Below are 24,967 nucleotides of genomic sequence, written 5' to 3' on the forward strand. Positions count from 1 at the left end.
CAGGGAAGTTACAAGTGAGTTAATGTTTTGTGCATTCATTCTCTTGTCTGTTCTACACACACTTGGAAGCAAGAGTGAATTTCCATGCCTTCTACAAGAGTCTAACAAAAGCCTGTTTACTGCATTTCATAAAATGCAATGGGCTTTTCAACATTAGGAGATGAAAGCCCTTCACGGAGACTGTCAGTAACAAGACACACAGAATGCTGTTACATTGTCTCTGCCAACCAGACCAGATACACTCCTAGGTCAGAAAGTCCATAACCGCATGCAGAAAACCCGGGTAACTTCACCAAAAGGTACTTATTTCTTGAAAAGGAATTGGGGAAATGGAGAAAAATAAAAAAGCAAGCCATGCAGTTTGAGCAGTTTGTAGCATCCAGAAGACAAAAGGCAATAAAGCAATGCATTCTAAGAATGATCACACTGATATATTTAGGGAAAGCATTTGATCAAAACATGCCACATTTTGTTGTTTACACTTAAGCAAAATATTTGCTTTTGTTAACTCAAGAAAGCTAAAATTAGAAGGCACAGAAAATTAACAATAAAAAAGACACTTCCTATTTTAACCTTTTTAACCACTGCCCCCCAACCCCAAAGTCCCTGATGGCATCATTTAGATTTATTTCACTTGTGGGTAAAATTTCTCCATTGACAACTGACCTGATACAATTAATACTAAGGCAGTGGCTCATGAAGTTTTCCAGAATAAAATCTTATTTAATTTGCAAACACACTAAAAAGCCAAATGTTCAGACATGGATACCCTCTTCATCTAAAAAATGCAAACACAAAACACTGTTCATGCTTCTATTTCAATATAACTATAGTTGTGGCAGTTCTCTTCTTCAGAAGGGCAACAAGGTTTAGATTATACATGCTACTTATTTTTGCTTTGTTTTCAAAGATTCTCTTCAGCGCACTGAACATTCTCACACTAACTCCCTCTTATCTCCAGCTGAGAACCCACTGCTGTCTAAATGTGCCAAAAATGGCTACCCACTCTTGTTATGACTGTTTAAAAATAAAGATAAGCACTGGCATTTACACTTGTAATTTCACAGTATGAAGGCTTGCTTAACATCTCTATCAGTGACTTGGAGGAGGAGACAGAAGACACTGCAGATAATCAGCTGGGGAAGAGAAGCATCTGACACTCCACAGCAAGCAGGACTTGTAGGAGCAACCCAGATAGTCTGGAGGAATGGGTTAACAGCAGCCTTATGAAATACCATGAGAACAAATAACAAATGCCAAGTCCTGTCCCAGCAGGGCAGAGCCCTGTAGCCATGAGGCTACAGCTGGAAAACAACTCTGGGGCATGGTCCAGGGCACAGGAAGGCTGTGAGCTGAGCCAGGGCCACCCATGTGGCAGAAACAATGGCTATCAGTGCCCCAGGTCTTGTGAGCAGGTCACAGCCCTGGGAACCAGGGGAGGGTAGGGGCTTTACTCTCTGCTTGATGCTTATCAGATCCTATCTAGGTGCTGCTTATGGTTTGGATCCCCAACAAAGAAACACCACCAACAAAATGTAGGGAAGTAAGAAGAGGCTACTGAGATGGTGGGGCTGGAGACCTTATGCAGTGAGAAGTGGCTACAGAACTAGGGCTGGTTCAGGCTGGAGGAGGGATGGCTTTGGGGGCACCCAATAGCTCCTCCATTCCCTCCTATCAACATGGCACTGATGGGAAGGAGTAGAGGAGACATAGTCAGGCTCTTCACACTGGCGTATGGGACAAGGCCAAGAGGTAGCAGGCCCATGAAGACAGCCCACGGGTGGAGCCAGGCCCAGGGATTCTGGACCACCTTTGGTCCGGGAAGGGGCAAGGAGGGGTGAAGTCCTGAGTCTCACCCAATGGTTGAGCCTCTGGTGGTCCCTGACAGCATGAATAGTTCTGCCATCATTTGAAACACAGTAGAACAGCTTTCACTAACACACTAATTGTAAATGTAAATGTTTGGCCCTTCTAGCCCTCTGTTTCCTCCAAATGAGTAAGCTTCCTTTGGGCTTCTTCACATCGGTTAATTCTACCAACAAGTAGAGAAGCTGGTACACTTTTCTGGTTCAGATTGCATAACACTGATGAATTAAATTTAAGTAAGCTTGTTTATACTTACAGCTTTTAACTCATTTTACCTTAAAAACCCTGAATTTATCCTGCTTAATACAGAACCATATCTCTTTCAATGAATGACATCTTATTTTCTTATTACTTTGTCCCATCACAGTAGCCATCCTGTATTTCATCTCTGGAAAGCCAAGCAATCAATGCTTCATGACAAGGTCCAAGATCTGCTTTCGCAGAAGTTAACTAATTGGTTGTGAAGACAAGTATCTTAACAAGTATTTAAGGTAGGCACATGCTCATTTGTTCATCCATTGCACTTAAAGACAAGTACTGAGCTCCTATATGAAGTTAATCACAAAAACACTTCATTTCACTGTCAGGTCAATCTTTCTTATCATACTAATCATGCACCAGCAATAAGCAGCAACATCTTTATTGTGATGGCTTTTGACATGGGTGCAGGACTCACCCCTCCTGCCTTTAGCAGCTTTCTTCTGAATTCCTCTGTCGGGTTGTTGAATGTGAGCTTTTCACAGCGGAGGTGATTTACAGGTGGGTGGCCTTCAAGGTGCAGGAATAAGTCATAGTCAAATCGAACTTTCTTAGGTTCTTCCTGAGGGTTGAAAATAACCAGACAGAAACATCTAACACCAAAACTAACTAAGTTGAAAACAAGGGCTACAAAAAGACTGTCAAATAAAATTAAAATTAAGTATTTTTAACCATTCTTTGTGTTCTCAGACACACATGATGGAATTTACCAAGCGTCAGCTGAGCTACAGTAAATCAGAGAAGCTCCTATCAGCCCATGATAACACATGGTAAAATGCATGAACTTCATGAAGCTCTGACCAGGCTTAATTAACACTTATGTCATGTTATGGAAAGACTACAGATATGCACATAGGCAAGTATTATGATTCAGCTGACACAAGGTAACTCAGTCACCAACACAATCACACTTCTGAGCCCTAGAGAGTACTGAAGACACTGTACAAAGTGTTGAATGCAAATTCCTCCACTGCAGCCTAACTATTGTTTTCTCCACAAGCTGTACTAAGTACGAAACTGCTGCAGCCAACTACATTTAATCTCCTATTTATGGAGTCTGCTCATTTACTAAAGAAACTTCATTGCCTTGAACAAGTGTGGCCAGATAGATTTCAAGTGTTGTACTACAGCTTACAAACAATCCAAATTCTCTGCCATTGCAGTGAAAAAATGAAACTGAATGTTCCCTGTACCAATATGAAGAAAGAAAGAACAGGAAGAGCAAATGTATCTTGAAAGAAATCACCAATGCTCTACTGCCCCGAGAATGCCACTAGTGTCCTTTTTCAGTTGAGGCTTCGTACCGACTTCAGTATCTTTTCTCTGGTATTACAAATTAAGTACATTTTCTGTTACACATTTTCACAGTCCCTTCTAGAAGCTGTATGTAAGTGCTTTTTTAAGGCACTATTAAGTAGCCCTTTCTCCAAAGGTCCTGATGTGCAACAGAAGTCACCAAACCAATGTCAGTCTTAGGGTAGAACACATATAAAAAGTGAAATTGAGGAAAAGTTTTAGTAAAAAGGAAACCATGACGGAAGAGGAGGAAGAGATGCATCAAACCCTTAGCACACATCCAACACTGCATGTAATCAAAATACCTGCTCTGTTCAGTGACAGATGCTTAAAAAAACTCACATCAACCATGTTTAATTTTGATTCAGGATTCCAAGGATGGGAAGAATAGAAAGCATAGAAATCTCAAGTTATTCTAAAAGTTAAATCAGAGATTTCAAACACAGCCAAGGGATGTGTTAACTGTCTCATCTCTAGACTTTGAGCAGAAACAACAGAAGGGGACCTGAAATAAAAGGCTCGCAGTTGTCTCTTTCTGAAGACAGAAGAAGCAGTTCTCTTAGACTGAACTATTTTCTTGACAGATCATTTTCAAAGGCAACCATCGATGATGATATTTCTTGGTTTTAGAAATATTAACCTATGATTTCATGCAGAAAAAAATGGAAGTGACTTATTCCCTGGTCTACTTAGAAAACCGTGATGTTGCTATAGGCAAAAAGTTGGTACTAGTAGCTTTGCCATAAAAGCAAAGTTTTAAGAATTCATAAATGGAAGTCTTCAAAGAACTTTGTGGAAAGTCAGATGAACATAACCAGTGATTAAAAAGCAGACTATTACTACACAAAAGACCTTCGGTGTCACTGCACTACCTGTATTTTAAAAACAGTGTGACAGCAAAGACAAAATATCCTGCACGTTATGAGCCTTATCCTATATGGACTACATTTTCCCAAGTAGGAGTCTTTTGACCTAAAAGTGTTTTTAAGGACTTTGTCTCAATGACTAACAACTATACCCTGCTGCTGCTGAATTTGGGAGCAGGGGTTGTTGTAATTTCCCTAACTCTTTAAAGTTTGAAATATTTTCCCCATCATTGTGAAATACCTGTTAAGTTTTCTACCAGTTTTTTTTTAGTCCTGGGAATGGGCACCATTTAATTCTCTGTGGCCCTGGGCGGCTTCCTGTACCCCTTCTTTCTCTACTCATTACAGTATTTTCTGAATCAGAAATTGAAAAGTTGTCTACCTTGAAAAAATGATGATGGTGTGTCTCCTCTTCCTCCTTCTGTCTATCTCCTCTTTTTCTGTACTGGAATACCTGTGAAGTGGCTTAAGGGAGGAAGAATAGCTGAGCCAGAAGAAAGGGGTAATTTGCCAGCTCAATTTTTGTGCCACTCTTTCTTTGCATTCACCCACCCCAGGGAAGGGCATGCTGCTGCAGCTGTGTGAAGAGCTAGCTGACTCACAGTCCAACTGCTGCTTGTCGTATTCCATGACACCAAAATAGGGGTGAGGGATGTTTGCAAACTTCCTAATTCCACATGCTGCTTGAGGGTGAGGTGAGTTGCCCTCTTGATCTCAGTCTAAGCCAGAACTCCTGCTGGAGAACTCCTGAGACTTGTAGGTCTCCACAGTCAGCAAAGGCACGCAAAAGTCTGAGTGGAAAACAAAAAAAGAAATGTCGGGCGGGAAGCTTCCTGTAGAGATGCTTCAGTGATTGACTCACTGCCTTCTGACTTACTTTACACAGTTTTGGGATGAGTATTTAATAAAGAAGTTAAGGAGAATAGATTGCTTTTCATTAGATTTCCTGAATGAATCTAAACAACTTCCCTAACAGAGATAGGGCTAAAAAGCATAGCAAAAAGGCTGATCAATTCACTGAGGCAGTTCTGTTTCCATTTTTGACAGCAAACAGGGTTGACTAAGACCTGCTCTTCACAGATTGATACAGGGAACATGTCAGAATTACCTGTTCAAAACCTACAACTTTAAAAGTGCCTGAGCAGAATTATCCACATCTTACACCTTAACAGAGCTTTCTGTGAAAGATAAAAGAATACTGGATTACATACTTGAAATCATACATGGCTAACTCTAACACAATTTTAAGTGATCAGGGTTCCAGAAAAAGTCTTCTTTTATGCACTTCTATTTTCTTTCTGGTTTAGTCCTTCACCAAGCATTCAACGCATTAAAGACGTAATGCTGACTTAATTAAAATAATTAAGTTAAATTACATCTTGGTAATTAGTAATATAGACCCTGTTATGTATGTTAAAGAAAACCCCTGTATTTGCTATTTGAGACTTAGAGTAAGTGCAGCAATTACCTAGAATGTGAGACACTACAATAACATAAGCTTTGTAGAATGGCACTGCATTTGGTAGAATAGCACTGAGCCCCGGTAACGTTGAGTTGAGTAGAATCAGGGCTCACATGCAGTCTAAAAGAACGTTTTCTAAAAGATAGAGGATGCAAGAGTGCAAAAAAAGACTGTTTTGAAAGATCAAAACCTGAACAAATTATAAAGATTTGCAATACTAAAATAGAACAATAAGTCCCCTATGTAATCAACATAATCAAGATTGGTTTCTTCTCCTCAAGTTTAAGTGACTCTTAAACTTCCTTAAACACTATTTAAAGTCTGTCCACTTTTGAGCAGGGCTAGTAATTCTTCTGAATAATAACATTCAACTGTTGTTTGGTGTGTTTTTTTAATCAAATAATCCTAATTTCACAGAGTTATCTACTAAATACTGTCCCCCAAGAATCAATACTGGGCCCAGTACTGATTAACTTCTACATCAGTGATTTAGATGGAGAGGCAGATGCTCCCCAGCAAGTTCACCAACAACACAAATCTGGGAGGAGTGGCCAATAACCCAGAGGGCTGTGCAGTCTTCAGAAGGACCTCAACACATTGGAGATATGGGCAGAGAAGAACTGTCTGAAATTCAACAAAGGCAAGTGCAGGGTCTTGCACCTGGGTAGAATAACCCCAGGCACCAGCACAGGCTGGGTGTCAACATGCTGGAAAGCATGTGGAGAAGAACCTGAGGTCCTGGTGAACAACAACCTGTCCATGAGCCAGCAGTGTGCCCTGGTGGCCAAGAAGGCCAATGGAATCGTGGGATGCATTAGGAAGAGCATTGCCAGTAGGTCAAGGGAGGTGATCCTGCCCCTCTCCTCAGCCCTGGGGAGGCCACATCTGGAGTGCTGTGTCCAGTTCTTGGCTCCTCAGTACAAGAGAGACATGGAACTTCTGGAGCAGGTCCACTGAAGAGTGACAAATATGATTAAATGACTGAAGCATCTCTCTTATGAGGAAAGGCTGAGAGAGTTGGGCTTGTTCAGACTCGAGGAGACAACTGAGAGGAGACCTCATCAATGTCTACAAGTATCTGAAGGGAGGATGTGAAGAGGATGGAGCCAGGCTCTTCTCAGGGGTGCTAAACAATAGGATAAAAGGCAGTGGGCAGAAACTGATGTACACAAAGTTCCTCCTGAACACGAGGGAGAATTTCTTTACTATGCAGGTGACTGTGCACTGGAACAGATTGCCCAAAGAAGTTGTGGAGTTTCCCTCACTGGATATTCACCTGATTGTGATCCTGTGCAATGTGCTCTAAGACGACTCTGCTTGAGCAGGGAGCTTGGACCAGATGATCCACTGTGTTCACTTCCAGCCTGACCCATTCTATGATTTTGTGAAATTATGCATTTCTAAGAGTTACAGTAATATTGAGTTGAGGAACAGCACTGACAAAGTTAGCGGTAAGCCTAATTGTTATCCAAGATTAAAAATTAAACTTTAAAAAAACCTCACACATGATTTTTTTAATTTTTTAACGGAAAATATAAGATTCCATACCTTGTTTTTGAAGTAAACCTCAATTGGTAAAATGAAACCAGCATATCCTGATTCTTCAACTTTGTAGGGTGGATCCTTGCACACTGAAACAGAGAAAAATCCATATTTAATACCAAAAAAATGCGTTTTAAATGCATAAGCAAACCACATGAGTAAATATCCAATAACAGTTCCATATGGCACCATTACAAAACCGTACACACACAGTCAGATATAACTGTGCACAACTCAAACTGAATTTTGCAAGCAAGTCGTTCCTGCCTGCATAAAACCTGCAGTTTAGGGATAGCAAAATTTTATTTCTTCTTTTTGTTCTTCATCGTTTGAGACTGCTAAAGCAGAACCACCAGGGACTTCAATACCAGGTGGAACAAATAAGTAGTCACAATGGTACATAGACTCTGCAGCCAAGGCTTTTTCTGGGAATAGAAATCACATAGGATTCTAACCCAAAAAAGTAAAACATGCAGAGGGAAGAACTGCCATTCATGTATTCACAACCTAATATTAATAAAATCCCAATTCTAATAAACATAATTGAAAACAAATAAATTAATTAAATTAGGATTAATGCTAAGAAATTTGAAATCTTCATTACTGGGGGAGGAGGAGACACAATGCAACATACCAGTACACAGTGGAGAACCTCAGGAAGGTTAACTATTGTATTATATTAAAACAATATCCAGGTTTTCCTTAAAGGATTCATACTTCTATAACATTACAGTGAATATTACTAGTTTCAATATACAATCTTTTCCCTCAAGTTTTCAGTTCAATGCAAGGGCTTTTAGTTACTTTGAATCCCCACAGTACTGAACATGAGCTCTCTGAAGAAAGTGACACTAGCCTGTCAACTCCAGACAGTGACAAAAAGGAGATTGTTACAGAACTTGGAACAGAAGCCACCTCTGCCTTCTCCTGGTTGACTGCATGACAACCTCATCACAGAATTCAAGTCAATGTAACACACAAGTACAAAGGTAGGCTGAGCATGAGAAACTGCGCATCTCTTGCAGCTTCAACTCAGATGCTTCCAAGTGCTGCACTGCTATGCATCACAAATCATGTCTAAGGCACTACCACCTCAATGACAGTTTCCCTACTGTAGACTGGTAGAATGATGAAATTTATACACAAGAGGTTGACTTCTTCAGGAACATTTGCTCTAGCTCTGTCAGTCTAGTTGATTGGAAAAAAAAATTCAAACTCCAGACGAATCACCATTTACTCAGATATACACTCCTTTCAGAATTGCCTGGTAGGTTATAAAAAGCAAGTCTTGCAAATAATTGTACAGGGCCTGATTACCAAAATTATTTTTTAGCAAAGTACAACAGATGAGCACTTTCAACTCTCTATCATCCCAAAAACACGACAAAGGCCATCACATACATCCAGGAATATAAGCACTGCTACACTCCCAATAGTATAATCAGTACATTAACTTTCTGAGGACATGCAAGCTTAGGTAACCCCCAAGTAAATGAACACAGCAGAATTTTCTCCAGTCACCTTGCCATTCTCCTCCTGCTTTGCTAGCACAAAACCCTTTGAGGGTGAGGTGTTGATGGAGGGGCATGGACAGACTGCTCATAGACTAGTATGATCAGCAAAATGTCAGTTTTATTAGAAGAAAGACATCTTATATACTGCTTATGACACTCAGACGTGTGATTCTTCTTCACATAGCATTGGATACATAAGGAAAACATACTTTGTTGTACGGTGCTAATTGGATCACAACAGGTGTCCACAGGAGATGAGAAAACTTGTTCACCTGCCAAAAACTCCTCCTTCACCTTGGCAAAAAGCCTCGTTTGTTCTAGCCTCAAGGTTGAAGCCATGTTAGCTGCGTAGTTGCTTTTTACTGTCCACACCCAATTATGCCAAGGCAAGGCTCACAGAAATGCAATAGAAATTGTTCACATACAATCTCTATACTCCAACAGTGAGGAAGATTAGAAGTCCTTGCTCACCTACTGCACTTGTCTATCACTACCAGCTAAGGGAAAAGGATGGGAAAAACAGAGCAAGAATAACCTTTCAAAGACTCTTCTGCAACACTGTCCTCCTGCAGCTACGGAACTTAAGTTTGTTTCTCCTGTCAGGAAAAAAGAGTTTGTAAAGTGGGATTTGAAAGATTTTGAAGAAAAGTGTTACGGTGATTAGTCAAATCTGAGAGGTGGTTTCAAACAGCCTGTAGTCTTCAGTTGGAAACTGAGCATTTTGTGTTATAACGTCCCAGAAGTAATTTTTCACCTTACATTGACATGTCTTCCCTTAAGAAGGCTTGCCAGCATTTGAAAAATGTAAAGAAAGTAGTCCTAGTTAAGCACAGAGACAGGTTACAGTAATACATACTGATAACTTTTCAGCCAATGATAGAGTAGCCCTCCTGTTCCTCCTCCACCTTTGGAAGACAACCTGAGGAGAAAGTCTTCCCTGTATGGTCATGTTCAGAAGAATGACCACTTATATACAAACAGGGAAAGATTATACAGCAGATACTTATCCAGATGGAAGCACAGACACTTTAGAAACAGTGATAATGTATTAACTATTACAAACTGCATAACATGACGAGACATAAGTATCATGTCAGCTTCTTCCGAACTCTTAATTGGTGTAGTAACAGTTACCAGAAGTATTTTTCGTTCCCTCCGTTACCTCATTTCACTCTTTCACATGTACACAGCTGTTTGCCTTGCTGAATAGCACTTTATCGAAGTCCCACATCACAGTTCTTAAAAGACTGTGTTATGGTTGCCAGTTTTGTTGAAACCTGGGTAATGGGTTACAAAACAATCACCAGGAAACTCCTTTGGGTGTATTCCCAAACTGAAAGATGGACTTTTAACACAAGTAAAATTCTACAGTCTTGTGAATGAAGAACAAAAAAAAAAAAAAAAAAAAAAAAAAAAAAAAAAAATCAGAAGTGACTGAGCAAAGCTCCATGCTATTGTGTTTGTATAAACTGCAGCTATTATATCTTCCTCACATTTGTTGTAGAAGCCTCTATAGGCAGAATGTACTGGCAGAAATACCATCTCTGTGCACTCTGAAGCAGCACACCCTGGCATCAGCTCTTTTATTGAATTGTCATGAAGAGTAACCAGGGCTGCAATGATGTGGTGCTTTAGCCAAGCCAACTGGCAAGCATCCTAGCAAGGTTTCTAAATGGAGAATCTCAGAATATTCTGAGTTGGAAGGGACCAACAAGGATCACTGAGTCCAACTCTTAAGTGAATGGCTTATACAGGGATAGTAACAACCTTGGTGTTACTATCACCAGGCTCTAACCAATGGAGTGGAGAGGGAGAGTTCTTTTGATAATGCCAGTATAATGAACTACTCAAGATCACAGCAAGCCAGAACAGGAACTGACGATGAGCTGTCCCCTGTTTTCTCAGAGGAATATGCCTTCTCTACAGCTCACATAAATAGCTTAAGTCATTTACCTCAAATGTTTTGTTCCTTTATTCCACAAGTGACGCACTGCTTCTGCTCTCACACATGCATTCCTACGTGTTGCATCAGACATTAACCGACACCAAAGGAACAGATGCAATCAAGCCACGATGATGTATTTTACTAACAGTGACTACACTGAGGCCTTTGGAGATAGCAGTAACAAAATTCTAGTTAAAGCTATCTTTCTTAAGAACTTTAACATGAGATTCATTTGTCAGTCTAACACTGTTGAACACTTCATTGTGAATAGATTTTTTCTTTATTAAAAATGCAGTCAGAACAAACAAGGAAAGACAGAAGTTTCTTTTCAGCAGATGCTGACACAAGGACATCAGGATGATGCACAATAATGTCTGCAATGATTCACATATATTTTGTGCATCCTGCAGGACACTCTAAGTGGGTGTTTGTAAAAAGAGAAGCCTTCTTATAGAGAACTGGTTTAACTAAGCTCTTTCTACTGGTATTTTATAGATTCTTGCTTATTATTTGCTCATATTGGTCATTCTTAAACCAACTTTTCCCTCTATTCAACACAATCTTCATTAAAAGAAGTCTCAAAACAAAGGGGTGGCATTCATTTTCAGAGGAAGGCAGACTGTGGTACCAAATCCCTTCTGCAGAATAATTCGGCTGTAAATATTCAGCTGTGATTTCTATAAAAGCTCTTTGCTACCCTGCAGCTCACCTTGCCAGTTGGTGAAGTCCAGTATTTGGATTCTACAAAAAAACCAGCCAGCAAGAGAATGGCTTTGTTATGTCCTAACTTCAGGCACATCTCAGCCATTAATACCAAAAAAACTCTAGGTAGGTTAAACAGAAGCTAGGAAAAAATACTAAGTTGAGTGTGGGTTAAACGGTACTTCCTACTGTAGAAATAAGAAGTGCCCATTTGCTCAACACCTTATGCTGACATGTATTTAACGACAAAGATAAAACCCTGAAGTGAAAGCACAAAAGAGACTAAAAAAGAAGACTGAGTTTTCAGCATTGCATTTTCAATCCTACTAAATTCTCTGCCTCACATATTGAGTGCCCATATTCACACCACTTCTACCAGGGTATCAAGATACAGCTTAAAATCCATTAAATAAAGTGACCCCTAATTAAATGTTGGAGTGACATTTTCTGCATATTCCTCAACCATTGAATAGCTTCTTCATCAACTGAGAACAATCCAGTACACAGGAGAGTAGGTCAGGAAAGTCTTCAGGGCTGGGACTGAGTTTTGACTCAGCTGCACCTAGGCTCCATAAGGAATTTTGAAAGCAAGAAGGTCCTCTCTGAACCTTGGGTCCCAGTGGGAGGTTATCCCTTACTTTTTTGCATCCTTACCCTTTTCCATCTCTGGTCTCCACAAAAATAATTCTAAGCTGACTGTAATCCAATTTTCCACTGTGCATTTCATCCATGTAGTAGTAACAGAGCCAACCTTGCCATTGAACTTCGTTAAGTCACACTTTCACAAATTTATATTAAACTTGCTTTTGCAACAAATATCTCCTTTGTCAGAGATATTTTTAAGTGACCTAAACCACACATTGGCAGCATTTTCCCAAGTCACCACTACACATGATGGAGGCCTGCTTCCCTGGGGATGGCTTAACACCTGCCTGCTCATGAAGGAAGTAGTGAATGAATTCCTTGTTTTGCTTCGCTTGCATGCACAGCTTTTGCATTGCCTTTTAAGGTGTCTTTATGTTGACCCACGAGTTTTCTCAGTTTTACCCTTCCAGTTCTCTCCCCCATCCTACTGTGAGGAAATGAGTAAGCTGCTGGATGGTGCTTAGATGCCAGCTGGGGATAAAACACAATATCCACTCCTTCCAGGACTGCCAGCAGAAGGAGGATTTTTCTTGATATCAAAAGACCCTCAGCCACCTGCAAACTTTCAAACTTCAGTGCACATCACAGATGGTGCAGAAGCCCTTTCTGTTGACTGAAGGACACAAAAAGTTGTTAGCTATATTCTGCACTGCATACATCCTTAATGAGACATACAGAAATTACTGGTGATGTCTAGGGCCATTCACAGTTTATGCTTTTCATCTCTTCTGTCTGATCCCTCAGGTTTCCTCCAAACAAGATGGGAATGAGAGAAGGGAAGAAAAAGGAAAAAGAGTATTTTTAGACTGAAGTTATTCCTGCACTACATTTCACCTTTTCATTCTAGATGTTGTTTTTTGCAATATAAAGCAGTTCTCAAAAAAAGACTGTTAAAAAATACATGTATGTATGTCTCAGGTATCAATGGACTGGAGCAAGTGACTTCCAGAAAGTAGCTGGTCTGGAAGTCTTCCTTAGAAAAGCATGACACTAAAGCAAAAGAAAAACCCTTGAACAACTGAACTGCAGCTAAGGCTGCTTGGATAATAACATAATAAACCAAACAATTATCTTTGATGGAAAAGATATTAGGTATAACATTAAAAACTCCGACAATAAACATCAATTTGCCCTGTAGATACCACTAGTATTTTAAAAGTAATAAAAATTCCCAGTAGTTGTGCTTTAATACATTCTCACATTTATACAGAAGCTACAGCTCTCAGGATTTTCTCTTCTATTGAGAAAAAACAGGTCCCACAATTGTAGGATTTGAAGTAATTTCTTTCTAGATTGTTAATTATATACCTTTCCCTATCAATAAAAAAAAACTTTGCATAGCAAATATTTTTTCTTAACATCCAGATAGATACTTAAAAACAAAAAAGCCCTCTTTCTCAGTTTTAACTTCATTATGCTATGCAAAGATCCAACTGGGAATAAGTATTTCAGAGCTACCAAAATCACCCTGTATTCCAGTAATGATACTTGTGTCAAACCTTTTTGGTTGAAAAAGTTTGACAAGCAAACCAAAGCTAATTTTTTTCATCACACCTCCATTCTTCATGGCTATTTTACTTGATTCATCACAAATTGGTCAGGTTGGAAGGGAGTACACTGGGTCATCTGGTCAAACCTCCCTGCTCAAGCAGGGTCATCCAAGAGCACAAGATTGTGTCCAGATGGGTCTTGAATGTGGGGGAGACTCCACAACCTCTATGGGCAATTTGTTCCAGTGCACAGCCACCAGTACAGTAAAGAAGTTCTTTCTCATATTCAGGAGGAACTTCTGTACATCATTTTTTGCCCATTGCCTCTTGTCCTATTGTTTGGCACCACTGAGAAAAGCTTGGCTCTTGACACCCTCCCTTCAGATACTTCTCAACATTGATTCCATGCATCTCATGTCCTGAGGAGCCCAGAACTGTACACAGAATTCCAGATGTGGCCTCACCAGGGCTGAGTAGAGGGGTAGGATCACCTCCCTCGATCTGCTGGCAATGCTCTTCCTAATGCATCCCATGATTCCATTGGTCTTCTTGGCCACCAGGGCACACTGCTGGCTCATGGACAGATTGTTGTCCACCAGGACCCCCAGGTCCTTCTCTGCAGAGTCACTTCCCAGCAAGTCAGACCCCAGCCTGTGCTGGTGCCTGGGGTTATTCTACCCAGGTGCAGGACCTTGCACTTGCCTTTGTTGAATTTCAGACAGTTCTTCCTTCTTTCTATGTAATATACTGAAAAACAACCACTTTTGCTTCTATCATCTACCTGACTAACTTCCTGAAGCTGTTCAGAGTAGCTGTATAGACAGCAGGAAAAGAAAAATACTTCTTCAAACACATGTTATTCATACCATTCACTAGCAAATGGAAGAATATAATGCTATTTCAGCAAAGCAAAACATAGATGTATTAATAGTATGCGAGCTTAAGCTATAGAAGGGTACTGCTAAGTCTGGAACAATTATTTATTGTAAACATTGTTTAAATGAATCTGCCTGGTTTTTCTGCCTCTCATTTGGCATTACTTGTGTGACCAATAGAAAGCTCTACAATCAAAAATACCCTGAAATAGAGATTTGAAGTCTGTGCGCAAACACATCTATAATTATTATGAGGTAAATGTATACTCCAGGCATAAACCCAGTTTAAGAGCTATGTTTGCATGCAGGTGATGCAGACGTTGTATAAGTTGGCACGCACGTAATTATCACAGCAATTAAACTATTAAGCTGTTAGGAACTTTGAGGGAAGAGAACAGCCATGTGAGGCTAAGGATTAGTGATTTATAAAGAACGGGTATAGAAAACTAAGACTTTCCTCAAACAGAAATAATTAAAATTTGCAATGCTGTTTCTGACCATTATAGCACACCTACAGCCTTATTTTTCTGCATAAGAGAAGTAGAATAGAACGAACTTTTTCAATTGGAAGGGACCTACAACAATTTTCTAGTCTAACTGCCTGACTACTTCAGGACAAAGTTCAAGTATGCTATTAAGGGCATTGTCCAAATGCCTCTTAAACAGTCACAGGCTTGGGGCATTGACCACCTCTCTAGTAAGCCTATTCCAATATTCAAGTGCCCTCTCATTAAAAAAATGCTTCCGAACGTTCAGTTTGAACCTGCCCTGGCATAGCTTTGAACCATTCACACAGATCCCATCACTGGACCACAGTGAGAAGGGTTCAGCACCTTCCTCTCCATGTCCCCTTCTCAGGAAGAGGAAAGCAATGAGGTCACCCCTCAGCCTCCTTCTCTCCAAATAAGACAAACATAGAGTCCTCAGCCACTCCTCCCAGCCCCTCAGCCAACTTTCACATCCTTTTTAAACTATGAGACCCCGTTCTGCACACAGGACTCAGGGTGAGGCCACACTGGCACTGAGTACAGCGGGATGATCCCCTCTTTTCGCAGCTGGTGATGCACCCCTGTGTGGGGTTTGCCCTCCTGGCTGCTGTGGCACACTGCTGACTCACATTGAGCTTGCTACTAGCACCTGACCAGTGCTTCCACTCATCCCATTTCTAACACTGCAATGTGTTGGTGTACAAGCATTTCAGATACACTGAAAGATATATACATATACACTGAAAGGTATGATACATTAATTCCTGAAAGCTAGCCACCTATACATCTGTTCTCCAGCTCTGCAGCTCTATGTTCTACATAGCTGATAAACTCTCCTTTGAGCATAAAACAGAAAAGGGAAGGGAAAAATATAGACTGTGCCATAAAGACAGAAAATCTTCAAAGTGGCACATGGTCTAACTCTGAATAATTGATTTTGTTCTAGGAGAATTCCACCACGAAGTAAACAACTAATTTTTAAAAATTCTCACCTTAAAAAATACTACATTCATGAAATTGTATTTGCACTACTAATCTAATGGAAATCTGTAAAACAATACAAATAAAGTTACTAAGCCGTCCAAATACACTCTTGATAGATAGTAGCTAGGTTTTTGCCTAAGAAAGCTAACTGCTTTCTTATACATGAAAGCCATTCATCATGTAGTGTTTCAGCTTTCTCTTTTAAAAATGTCAGGGGAAAAGTGAACAAAACTGTCTTTTTTCTTTTAAAAAATGCAACAAAATTAATTAGAAAGCTATTGATGGAAACATTAACAACATTTTACTTGTTCATATGCTACAAAATAAATAATTTCATCTGTAATCCCTAGACTATACTTGTTTCTGAGAGAAACAACACAAAACATTGTTTCTGTTTTCCAGTCAGTGACATCTTTGCAATTTTACTGTTGAGTTGCAAGCATTCGGTAATAAGGAATTTTGTTTATTTTGTTGATAATTCTGTAATTTTTTTCAACCAAACTGCCCAATCTTTATTCAGACAGCATTGTCATATCAGAAGTACTTTAAAATCACTGGTAACGTTTGGTTTTATGAAGAATTATGCCACATTCCAATGGCATCAGTTCAACACTAAACTTTTCATTTGCTCTTTGCAGGGTATTTCTCGTCTCTTGGTATGCCTCTGGCACTTCGTTTCTACATGTATAGTATTTGATTAAATAACAGCTTGAAAAACAGAGAATAGAAATAATTTAGTGTAAACATCTTGAACAAAAAAAAAAAATCAAAGTGTATGACACCAGCAAAACATGTAATCTTAAGCCACCACTGCTTCATTAGTGGTCATGACTGCAGAGGAACAGAAAACTTTATACTTTCCTTCAGTCTTGATGAGGGGAACGTGATTATTTACTTTGGGTGAAGAAAAGCAATTCAAACCTGCAAAATTATGCATGCCTGACAATAATTTGTTCAATCTAACAAAATATCCCCTACTTAGTACTCATAATTTTGTCAGGAATTAGAATATATATCGTCTAGAGGACATTAGTCAAAATGGAAACCACCATTTTGTACTAGCATATCAGGTGCTTCTAAAGGATCATGGTGTCAGCTTTCCTGTATCAAAGCAGATTTCCTTGCTTGGACATACTTATCCAAAGCTTTATTTCCCATAGTAGATTTGATTGACAATAATTAACTGCATAAGAAGGATTTTAAAAAGCTGACATGTTTAACTCTGAGGGTTCTTTACCTTTCTAATTTTTGATTTGTTGGTTTCTTTGGGGTTTTGTTTGTTTGGATATTTGTTTTTGGATTGCTATTTTGTTTGTTTTGTTCACTAGCAATTGCCCTAGGAAATTGTGTAAATAGATATATATTAGATTTTGTTCCCAGTCTGATCTTCACAGATTTCAGGAAAGAACATTCCTAAGCATAGTGCATGCAAACAACTGTTGAATTAAGAAACAAAAAAACCCAGACATGCAGCCTGATCAGAGCAAAACTTTAAGCAGGCTTCTCTACTCATTTTTCTGTATGTTTTCAGAAGAATAAATCCTTACATGGTATATAAAAATACCATGGTATATCAAAGACAGGTGATGTTAGTTTTTAAACTCATGAGGTAAGCACAACACTCAAGAAACATCAGGCACAAGTCTGACTGTCACATTTTTAGAGCATCTGCATTTTTTAGAGCATCAACTGTCAGATCTGTTTGTCTTTGACTTTCCTGAAAATTGCCTTTCAACTTGAGCTACAACTCCAAAGCTAGACAACAAAATCAGAAACCTCCCTCCTAAAACGCTACCCTTCCCACATTTTGTTGTAACATGGTGTTCTGCTACTATTTACCACAGCTCCCCTACAGGTAAGTTACACAGGAACCTTTGGGCACTTTTGGAGACTTACAATGGGTGGTAGACATCAGATAACACCTAGACCCAAGGACAGCAACCCCTAAGTGCTGCTAACAATATTCATATGATTGGCAAGGAAGCTACAACTTCTGGCTAAAAAGCACATCCTTATTCAAGACAAACAGAAGAGGAAGATGCAACAAACAGCAGCAGAAAAGTTCTCATTTGGCGCAGAAGATGGCCAAGCAGGATCAAAGCTGCAAGCTCTGGGTTTGGTATGCAGGCACTGGAAAGGAGTTCCTGTACGGACGTCTTGCTCTGCCCCACCCATCCACTTCAAGGAGCACTCTGTATCTGCTAATACTTCTCCTCTAAAGCAGAACTCATAGCAAGTGAGGGTTCAACTCTGCCACCACACATCCTCCCCTGCAGCAACAGCTATCAGCAGCTCCTGCTCAGCCTCAACCCACAACCTGGAGCACCTCCTCACCCCACACCACCCAGAAGCATTCATGTGCTCCATTCATGTGCTTCCATGCCACCAGTCACACTAAGGGCTACTTCCAATTAGACTGTCATCTGAGAGAAATGAACATAACAAAAATAGACCCTTTATATCCCCAGTAACAAGATCAATGTCAGAAACATGCCTGTCCACAGCCTCATAATGAATGAGCACTGAAGAACCCTTCCCACCCCCAATATACTACAAAGAAAACACTTGGCGTAAATTGAGGTTGAAGATTCTCCAGTGTGCTTTAGTACAAAAACCTGAAGCGAAGCCAGTGGCATGCCAGTACAAGCCCCATAGCTGAAAGGTGCAGAGGTGAAGTGAGGCGAGGAAAAGGTTTTAGTTCTAGTACACAACTTCCACCTCCATCTTCAGAAACTGACTACTGGCAGCAGTAGAACTTCAGCCACGTGCTTCAGATACTAAAAATGCTATCACAGTTGCTTGTCAGGATACCTCATGCCAAGACACAGACTGAGATTACAGGAAATGCTCAAGGATATGGAATAAATCAGTCACATGGTTGTCACCTGTAAGAATGGCTAAATAGGCTTTCTGCAGGTTTTGAGATGAGACATATGTAGATCTCTGCTATTTGATAATTATTTGCTTTTAAGAGTCCTCCAAGCCAAACTTCGTTAATGTAATTAAAAGTAGGACTAAGAGAAGCAATGGAAGGACAGATACTGAAGACAGACATAGCAAACAAACTATTTTTAGAATCCACTGCTACCTTCCAGAACATCCTGAAGTTACTTTATGAAGAATATTTACTTAGGTACACAAAAGACAGTATGACAAAAAACAATTAAGTTGTATTATGATTCACATAATAGTAGAGGTGGAAAATCAAGAATTTTCCCTAACTGTTTACATTCCTCTGCACAAAGGATCAAACCACCTTCTGCTCCAGGGTAGATTTTGGGGAAAGGAGAAATTAACAGCGTCTTTTCCTTGCAGGAAACATTCTGCTTTAGTTAAGAGTAAAAGTAAAGACAGATAGACTGAAACTAACACTCTGAGCCATAAGTGCCCTAATTGAATTTTTCCTTCAAGAGCAATCACAGAGTAAGCTTAAATATTTAAGAAACCAAAGACAAGAGGTTTTGGTCATAGTAGGGTTAGCCACTTTGCAGGTAGCAGTACATACCAGAAGCAAACTGCCCAGTAACAAAGAATATATGGCAAAGTTTGTCTAAAAACAAGACTAAAACTTGAATGCAGAGTGATAATGGTACACACACCTCCTATTTGAGGACTTCAGAACCAATAAAAATGTCACGGTGAGCTGGAGAAGTAGCACATAGACAGGAAAATAATCTTCATGAAACTGAATGAATAAAAAACACTCAAACTAGTAATCTTACTTATTATTAAACAGGTAGATTGCTTTGACTTTCAAAATTCTTAATGAGATATTTTTCAATATGGGAGTGCTCACAACATTCATTAATGACTGAATGCAACAGAGATATCCTACTGGGGAGAAAACACCTTGACACAGAAAGCTAGGTTAAGCTCCAACTGAGCATAATGAAGAAAACCAGGTGACTTAACATAACTTCCTACATTTAACAAGATAATAACAAATGAAAATCAATGTACAGAAGAACATACAATATGAATTTTTAAAGGACTGCATTTAAACTGTAATTCCATTTTAAGTAGCAATCACTTAACAGGATAACCTACTTATGAACATAAAGAAGTCAAGACTATCACAATATGAATCCAGTGGACTGGATGACTGGCTATTACAGTTAAATATATATCTGCTCTTCTGCAGTGTAACGTAATTACTCTAGGTAACTGAATTGCTGTAATACTCACAAGATGTTAATTGTCCTCCCCATCCCTTAAAAACACAGAGCATAAAAACAGGAAAAGCTGAGAAACCTCAAAGGAAATATTAAAAGGCAAAACTTGCAGCATCACTGAGAAGAGTTAAAACAAATCTGATACACTTTATTCAGATAACACAAATGGGGTGCATGATCATGTGCTCACAAATGCCACTGACATAGCTTGAACATACAGTGGCAGTGGAAATGTTCTTCACTGGTTAACCTTAAAGACTCTAGGCAAGAGGTGTGTAGAACTTCTGTATGTTTTTGGTTGGGATAGAGTTACATTTCTTCACAGTATCCTGTATGGGGCTAGTGTAAAAAGATTCTTATTCCTTAGCCTCAGTTACAATGCTGGAAGCCAACATACACCATATGGCCTGTGAACCTACAAAATACAGCCTGTGAAAGTCTTTATGTTCAAGCCTATTTCTTACTTGTAGAAAATACATATATTTGCTAAGTTAAAGTAAAGGTTCTCCTTTTTTATGTTCATGTAAATATTGTAACTATTCTTACAATTGTTACTATTGTTACAATTGCAACTTTTACCTTTGTACCCTTAGTGATTGCTTTTACAGTACAGAGTTTTCCAGGAAACCTCCAAGCTTTGTCTGCCAGTGACCTAAGCATTTGGCAGGGAGTTTGGAGTACGGCTTCAATATCGTTAATTAAATGGATAATTTCCATGGAGCTACAGAAAAAAAAAGCCTGACTTTACACTGATAGTTTGACTTGCACTGAACATTTTCTTTGGCTTATTTCTGCTCTTCTCTTTTCTCATCGTTCAACCAACTCTCCTCCCAGAAAAGTACATAAGTACATATAAGAATCCATGCTGCTGCCTCTGACACTCCTGTTTCTTGTATAAACACCCAAAAAAGTACAGCTATGACTATTCTAGGTTACCAGATAATCGTCATCATTCCACACTGAACATTTGACAGCTGCAAGTACATTTTAGCCTTCAGAAGCACATATAATTGTGTGATATATAATGTGATGCCAGGACCACAAGTCAATCCATCCAGTTCCTCCAACAAGAATAAATCCGCATTAAGTTCCCAAAGGCTAAAAACCCTTTGGTTTGTCTCTCCCATCTTCTTCCAGGATGCCTCCTACATTCTCCCAAATGCCTGAGTAACTGTCTTAGAAAAATATACTGTTTTCAACGTTTTTGGTACCTCAGTTTGTGGTTGGGAGTTCAGAGGGCACAGAATAAACTTGATTCTGATTGTCTCTCCTAGAACAGAGATGGTGACTACTTTGGGAGTACAGTGTAAAAGCTTCACTAATATCCCACTTCGTCCTCCAGAAACAATTTCATTTAATAATTGAAGGAGACAGGAGTTGCTTATTACATATTTCTAAACAAGCCTTTTGGGTTTTTTTACTTTAATGCTTTGAACTAGGACAGCTCATTCATTTCATGTTGTCTGCTTCCAGGGGGCACAAAGAAGGATCTTTTCCACCACACTTTTAAAAGAGAATATGATAAAAAGAAAAATGTTGGAGTCAGTTATTGTTTGGTACATTAACTATTGGGAAATAATTCAGATTAAGGACTGAGAATCTGTTACCAAACTAAACTAAACCGGATTTTTTTGGCTATTATTTTTTTAAATAGTTATTAACTTGCAAGCAACATGTGGATATGGAGTTACCATCAATTCTTACTACCTCCCAACTCTAATTCTTTTTTCACTGTGATAATTCTTGGTTTGTTCACTTCTCTCTAAGTGTTGCTAATATCAACAATTTTTGAACATGTGACACATTAAAGCTGACATCCTCTTTAAAAAGAGCTCATTTATCTTCTTACTCCTTGCAGCAGTTAACTGGCTTCATCAGAAAACAAAGACAGACAGACAAACTGTATGTGCACTTTTGTTCCACATTCCTTCTCATCACCCCGAGAACAGAAATTCAGAATAATGGGATTCAACATTTACTCTTCTGCCTCTGAAGGGGTCTGAAAAACGACTACAGAGAAAGCATCATCTGTTCAGCGTTCCCTAGATCTGGTGAGGTCCATGCTGAGAAAACTAAGGTTAGAAGAAAGCAGCATGACTTTTCAGAAGTTACATAAAAAAGCTACAGTGTCTTGCTCTTGAAAGTTTCACACAAAATAAAAGAATTGTTATACTGTTTCTTCCATTGCATTGTCAGACTGTGGCTACACAACAGGAGGATAACAGAAAAAAAAGAATCTACACTCTTAAAGCTTCTATACCTCACAAGAAGTAGAAGGAAGGTCTCTGCTTTGATTAACTATGACAAGAAGTTCTCAAAGCAGCCATTACTTCATGCAGATTTTGCATGCAGTGTGGCCTATGTGTCTTGGGCTTCTTTACCTATTCCCAAGGCTCCTCTCCAGGGATGTATTTCAGTATCTTGTGGCAGGGTGAACCAGTCAGCCTCCCACATTTTCAAGAAGGAGTTAGCAAGTGCTGATGTCTATCTAGGCTGATGGGTCAAGAAGAGGGTCAGTGGAAAAGGCCACTATCAACCTCTATGTTGCCTATCCTACACTGGTGGCATTAATTTGGCTCTGTCCTCCCCTCCACAAGACCGTAATTTTCAGAATAAATACAGAATAAAATAAAATAAAATACGTAATAAAATACAGAAAACGTAACATCCTCAAGACTCTCATAGTCTTTAACAGGGATATGTAAAAGTGAGAAAAAGGCCTGGTCCTTACGGAAAGTGGTATAGCGTACATGTTTCTTATTGTCAGCCACACTGGTTAAGACTCACTTATGTATTGTTTATAGTATAACCTAAGTTTTAATTCATCTGTTTCCACTGAATTTGATTGTCTCCCTGTCTGCTCTTTGCTTACAGTAAAAATTCCTTCAATAAAGCATTTGTATTCTGATCATCTTGTGAATTATAGTGTTTTTTCCCCTCACATTCTATAAAACACAATTTTCCCACAAGAGTTCCAAGTATGTACCATGTGTATGAAGACGAAATTCCCAGAGGCCAGTAGCTTATTAGCTTGTGAGAGTTTCCTTGGCACCTACACATTTTTCCATGCTTAAGTCAGCTGTTGCAGTAACTTAAGTATTAAGAATATGTTTAACCCCTTGGATCTTGAAGCTAGGTCGCAACAACTACTAGACCTTCTGATGTTTTAAAAAGCATATTCATTCATCTTTGTCATCAGTAACATGACTAACATTTCAATTCAAGCTAACAGAAGCTTGAAATATGAAGCTACTACTTAAAAGAAATTAAAAAACTTCTTATGGGAAACTTTATGAAACTATTTCCTCCCTTGGTGAAAATATTCTGCTCTACTGAATTCCATGTGTTTTGTTTGCCCTAACACAGTATCTTAAATCTACAGTATCCTAGACACTTAAGAATAATACAGTACCTCAAATACATATTTTTGTGCATTTGGATCATGAGCAAACTATTGGTCGTTCTCTATGTACCTTGAAGATTCTGCATGACAGTACGTGCTCCTCTCTGTATAATTCTTCCTTGATATAAATACACACAACTTCATCTTTTCACTTTATCTGCAGACTCCCACCGAGTTCTGTCATCACTGTCTTATTTTATAGGACACCTAGTACAGCACAGCCACTCTGTATGAGTTTCCCAATATACAGAGAACTTGTATGTGCGGTTTATTCAAACTAAGTTCTTTGTACTAAGGACCCTTAATTACTCTGAAATACTGTAGCTGCAGATGATCTATCATGGGCATCTACAAAAGAAAATGAAGAAAGGCAAGTAACTAATTTTGTTTTCCTGAAAAAGTGTAATTCTCTCTGCCTACTTCATACTTGTCAAGCCAAGAAAATGAATGCCAGAGTTAAAAAGCATAACTCTCCCTTTAGATGTTCATATAACACCGCTTATGAAAAACAGCTCAGCAATACAACCTACAGTGGGTACATGTACTGAGTATATTAATATTGCAGAGAAAAGTATGGAAAGAAGTGAAAGAAAAAAAAGTGAAGAAACTACTTAATAATTAGAAACAAGTCTGTAAAACTGTTGTTGAGCCCATAGTCTAGAAGACATCATAACATGTTCTAAAACAAAACCAAAACAAATATTTCACTTAATTTTAATCCCATCAGGTCATTTGCATCCCCAATGAACAGGTCATTAGTATCTTTTAATGCCGTTAGGAAAGAATAGTCCACCCTTGCTATTTTCTTTTAAGCAAATTATCAAACTTTAATTAATGTTTTATAATTTGTCCAGTGAGCATATTGTAAAATCCTGTTTTGTTTAGTGCATATTATGCACATGTTAGCACCCACAGCACTTAGTGCCCATATAAAAAAACCCTTGGTATGCAGGCCATTAGAGGTACACAGAGTCACAGAATATTCTGTGCTGGAAGGGACCCACAAGGTTTATCAAGTCCAGCTCTTAGGTGAATGGCCCGTAGAGGGACTGAGCCCATGACTTTGGCATTACTAGCAATGTAACCAACACAGTCAGTAAAAAACCAGAACAATGACAACAGCAATACCAAAGAGATTAGACACATGCAAATCTTCAGCATGCAATTAAAAATGACACCGATCCACTCCTCCACTGGGATGCCTGGGTAACCTGTCAGAATCAATAGGTCTGCATTGACACAAGCAGAGCACAAGCATTGACACAAGCACTGTGCTCAGTGTGACAGCATAGGAGTTCTGTATTATTTATTCTGGCACTATCTCTCTTAGTGCAACTTTGCGTAAAAGACTTCATGCCTAACAAAGTTATGATTAATAGTGTTTTCGTTTGAGCTCAGTTCAGCCTACTGTTTTATTCACTTCTGGTCTCACCTCTTCACCTTGTTAACTGCTATCTTG

The 24,967-nt window shown here is 39.1% G+C and overlaps 1 protein-coding gene across 4 annotated transcripts in view; it reads right to left on the reverse strand.

Annotated features, from left to right (window-relative positions):
- MLLT3 (MLLT3, super elongation complex subunit) overlaps positions 1 to 24,967 on the reverse strand; it is a 117,908-nt gene that overhangs the window by 53,211 nt on the left and 39,730 nt on the right. For 3 of the 4 annotated variants that reach the window (XM_027635086.1, XM_027635084.1, XM_027635085.1), the window contains exons 3-4: positions 7,297 to 7,379; positions 2,543 to 2,686 (exon numbers count right to left, since the gene is read on the reverse strand). In XM_027635086.1, the coding sequence (XP_027490887.1) occupies positions 2,543 to 2,686; positions 7,297 to 7,379 (227 nt within the window). The remainder of the gene's footprint in view (positions 1 to 2,542; positions 2,687 to 7,296; positions 7,380 to 24,967) is intronic. The other variant, XM_027635087.1, reaches the window with a different exon arrangement.

Source organism: Corapipo altera, unplaced genomic scaffold (assembly GCF_003945725.1).
Source record: "Corapipo altera isolate COAL_440 unplaced genomic scaffold, ASM394572v1 61411, whole genome shotgun sequence".
Classification (NCBI taxonomy): Eukaryota; Metazoa; Chordata; class Aves; order Passeriformes; family Pipridae; genus Corapipo; species Corapipo altera.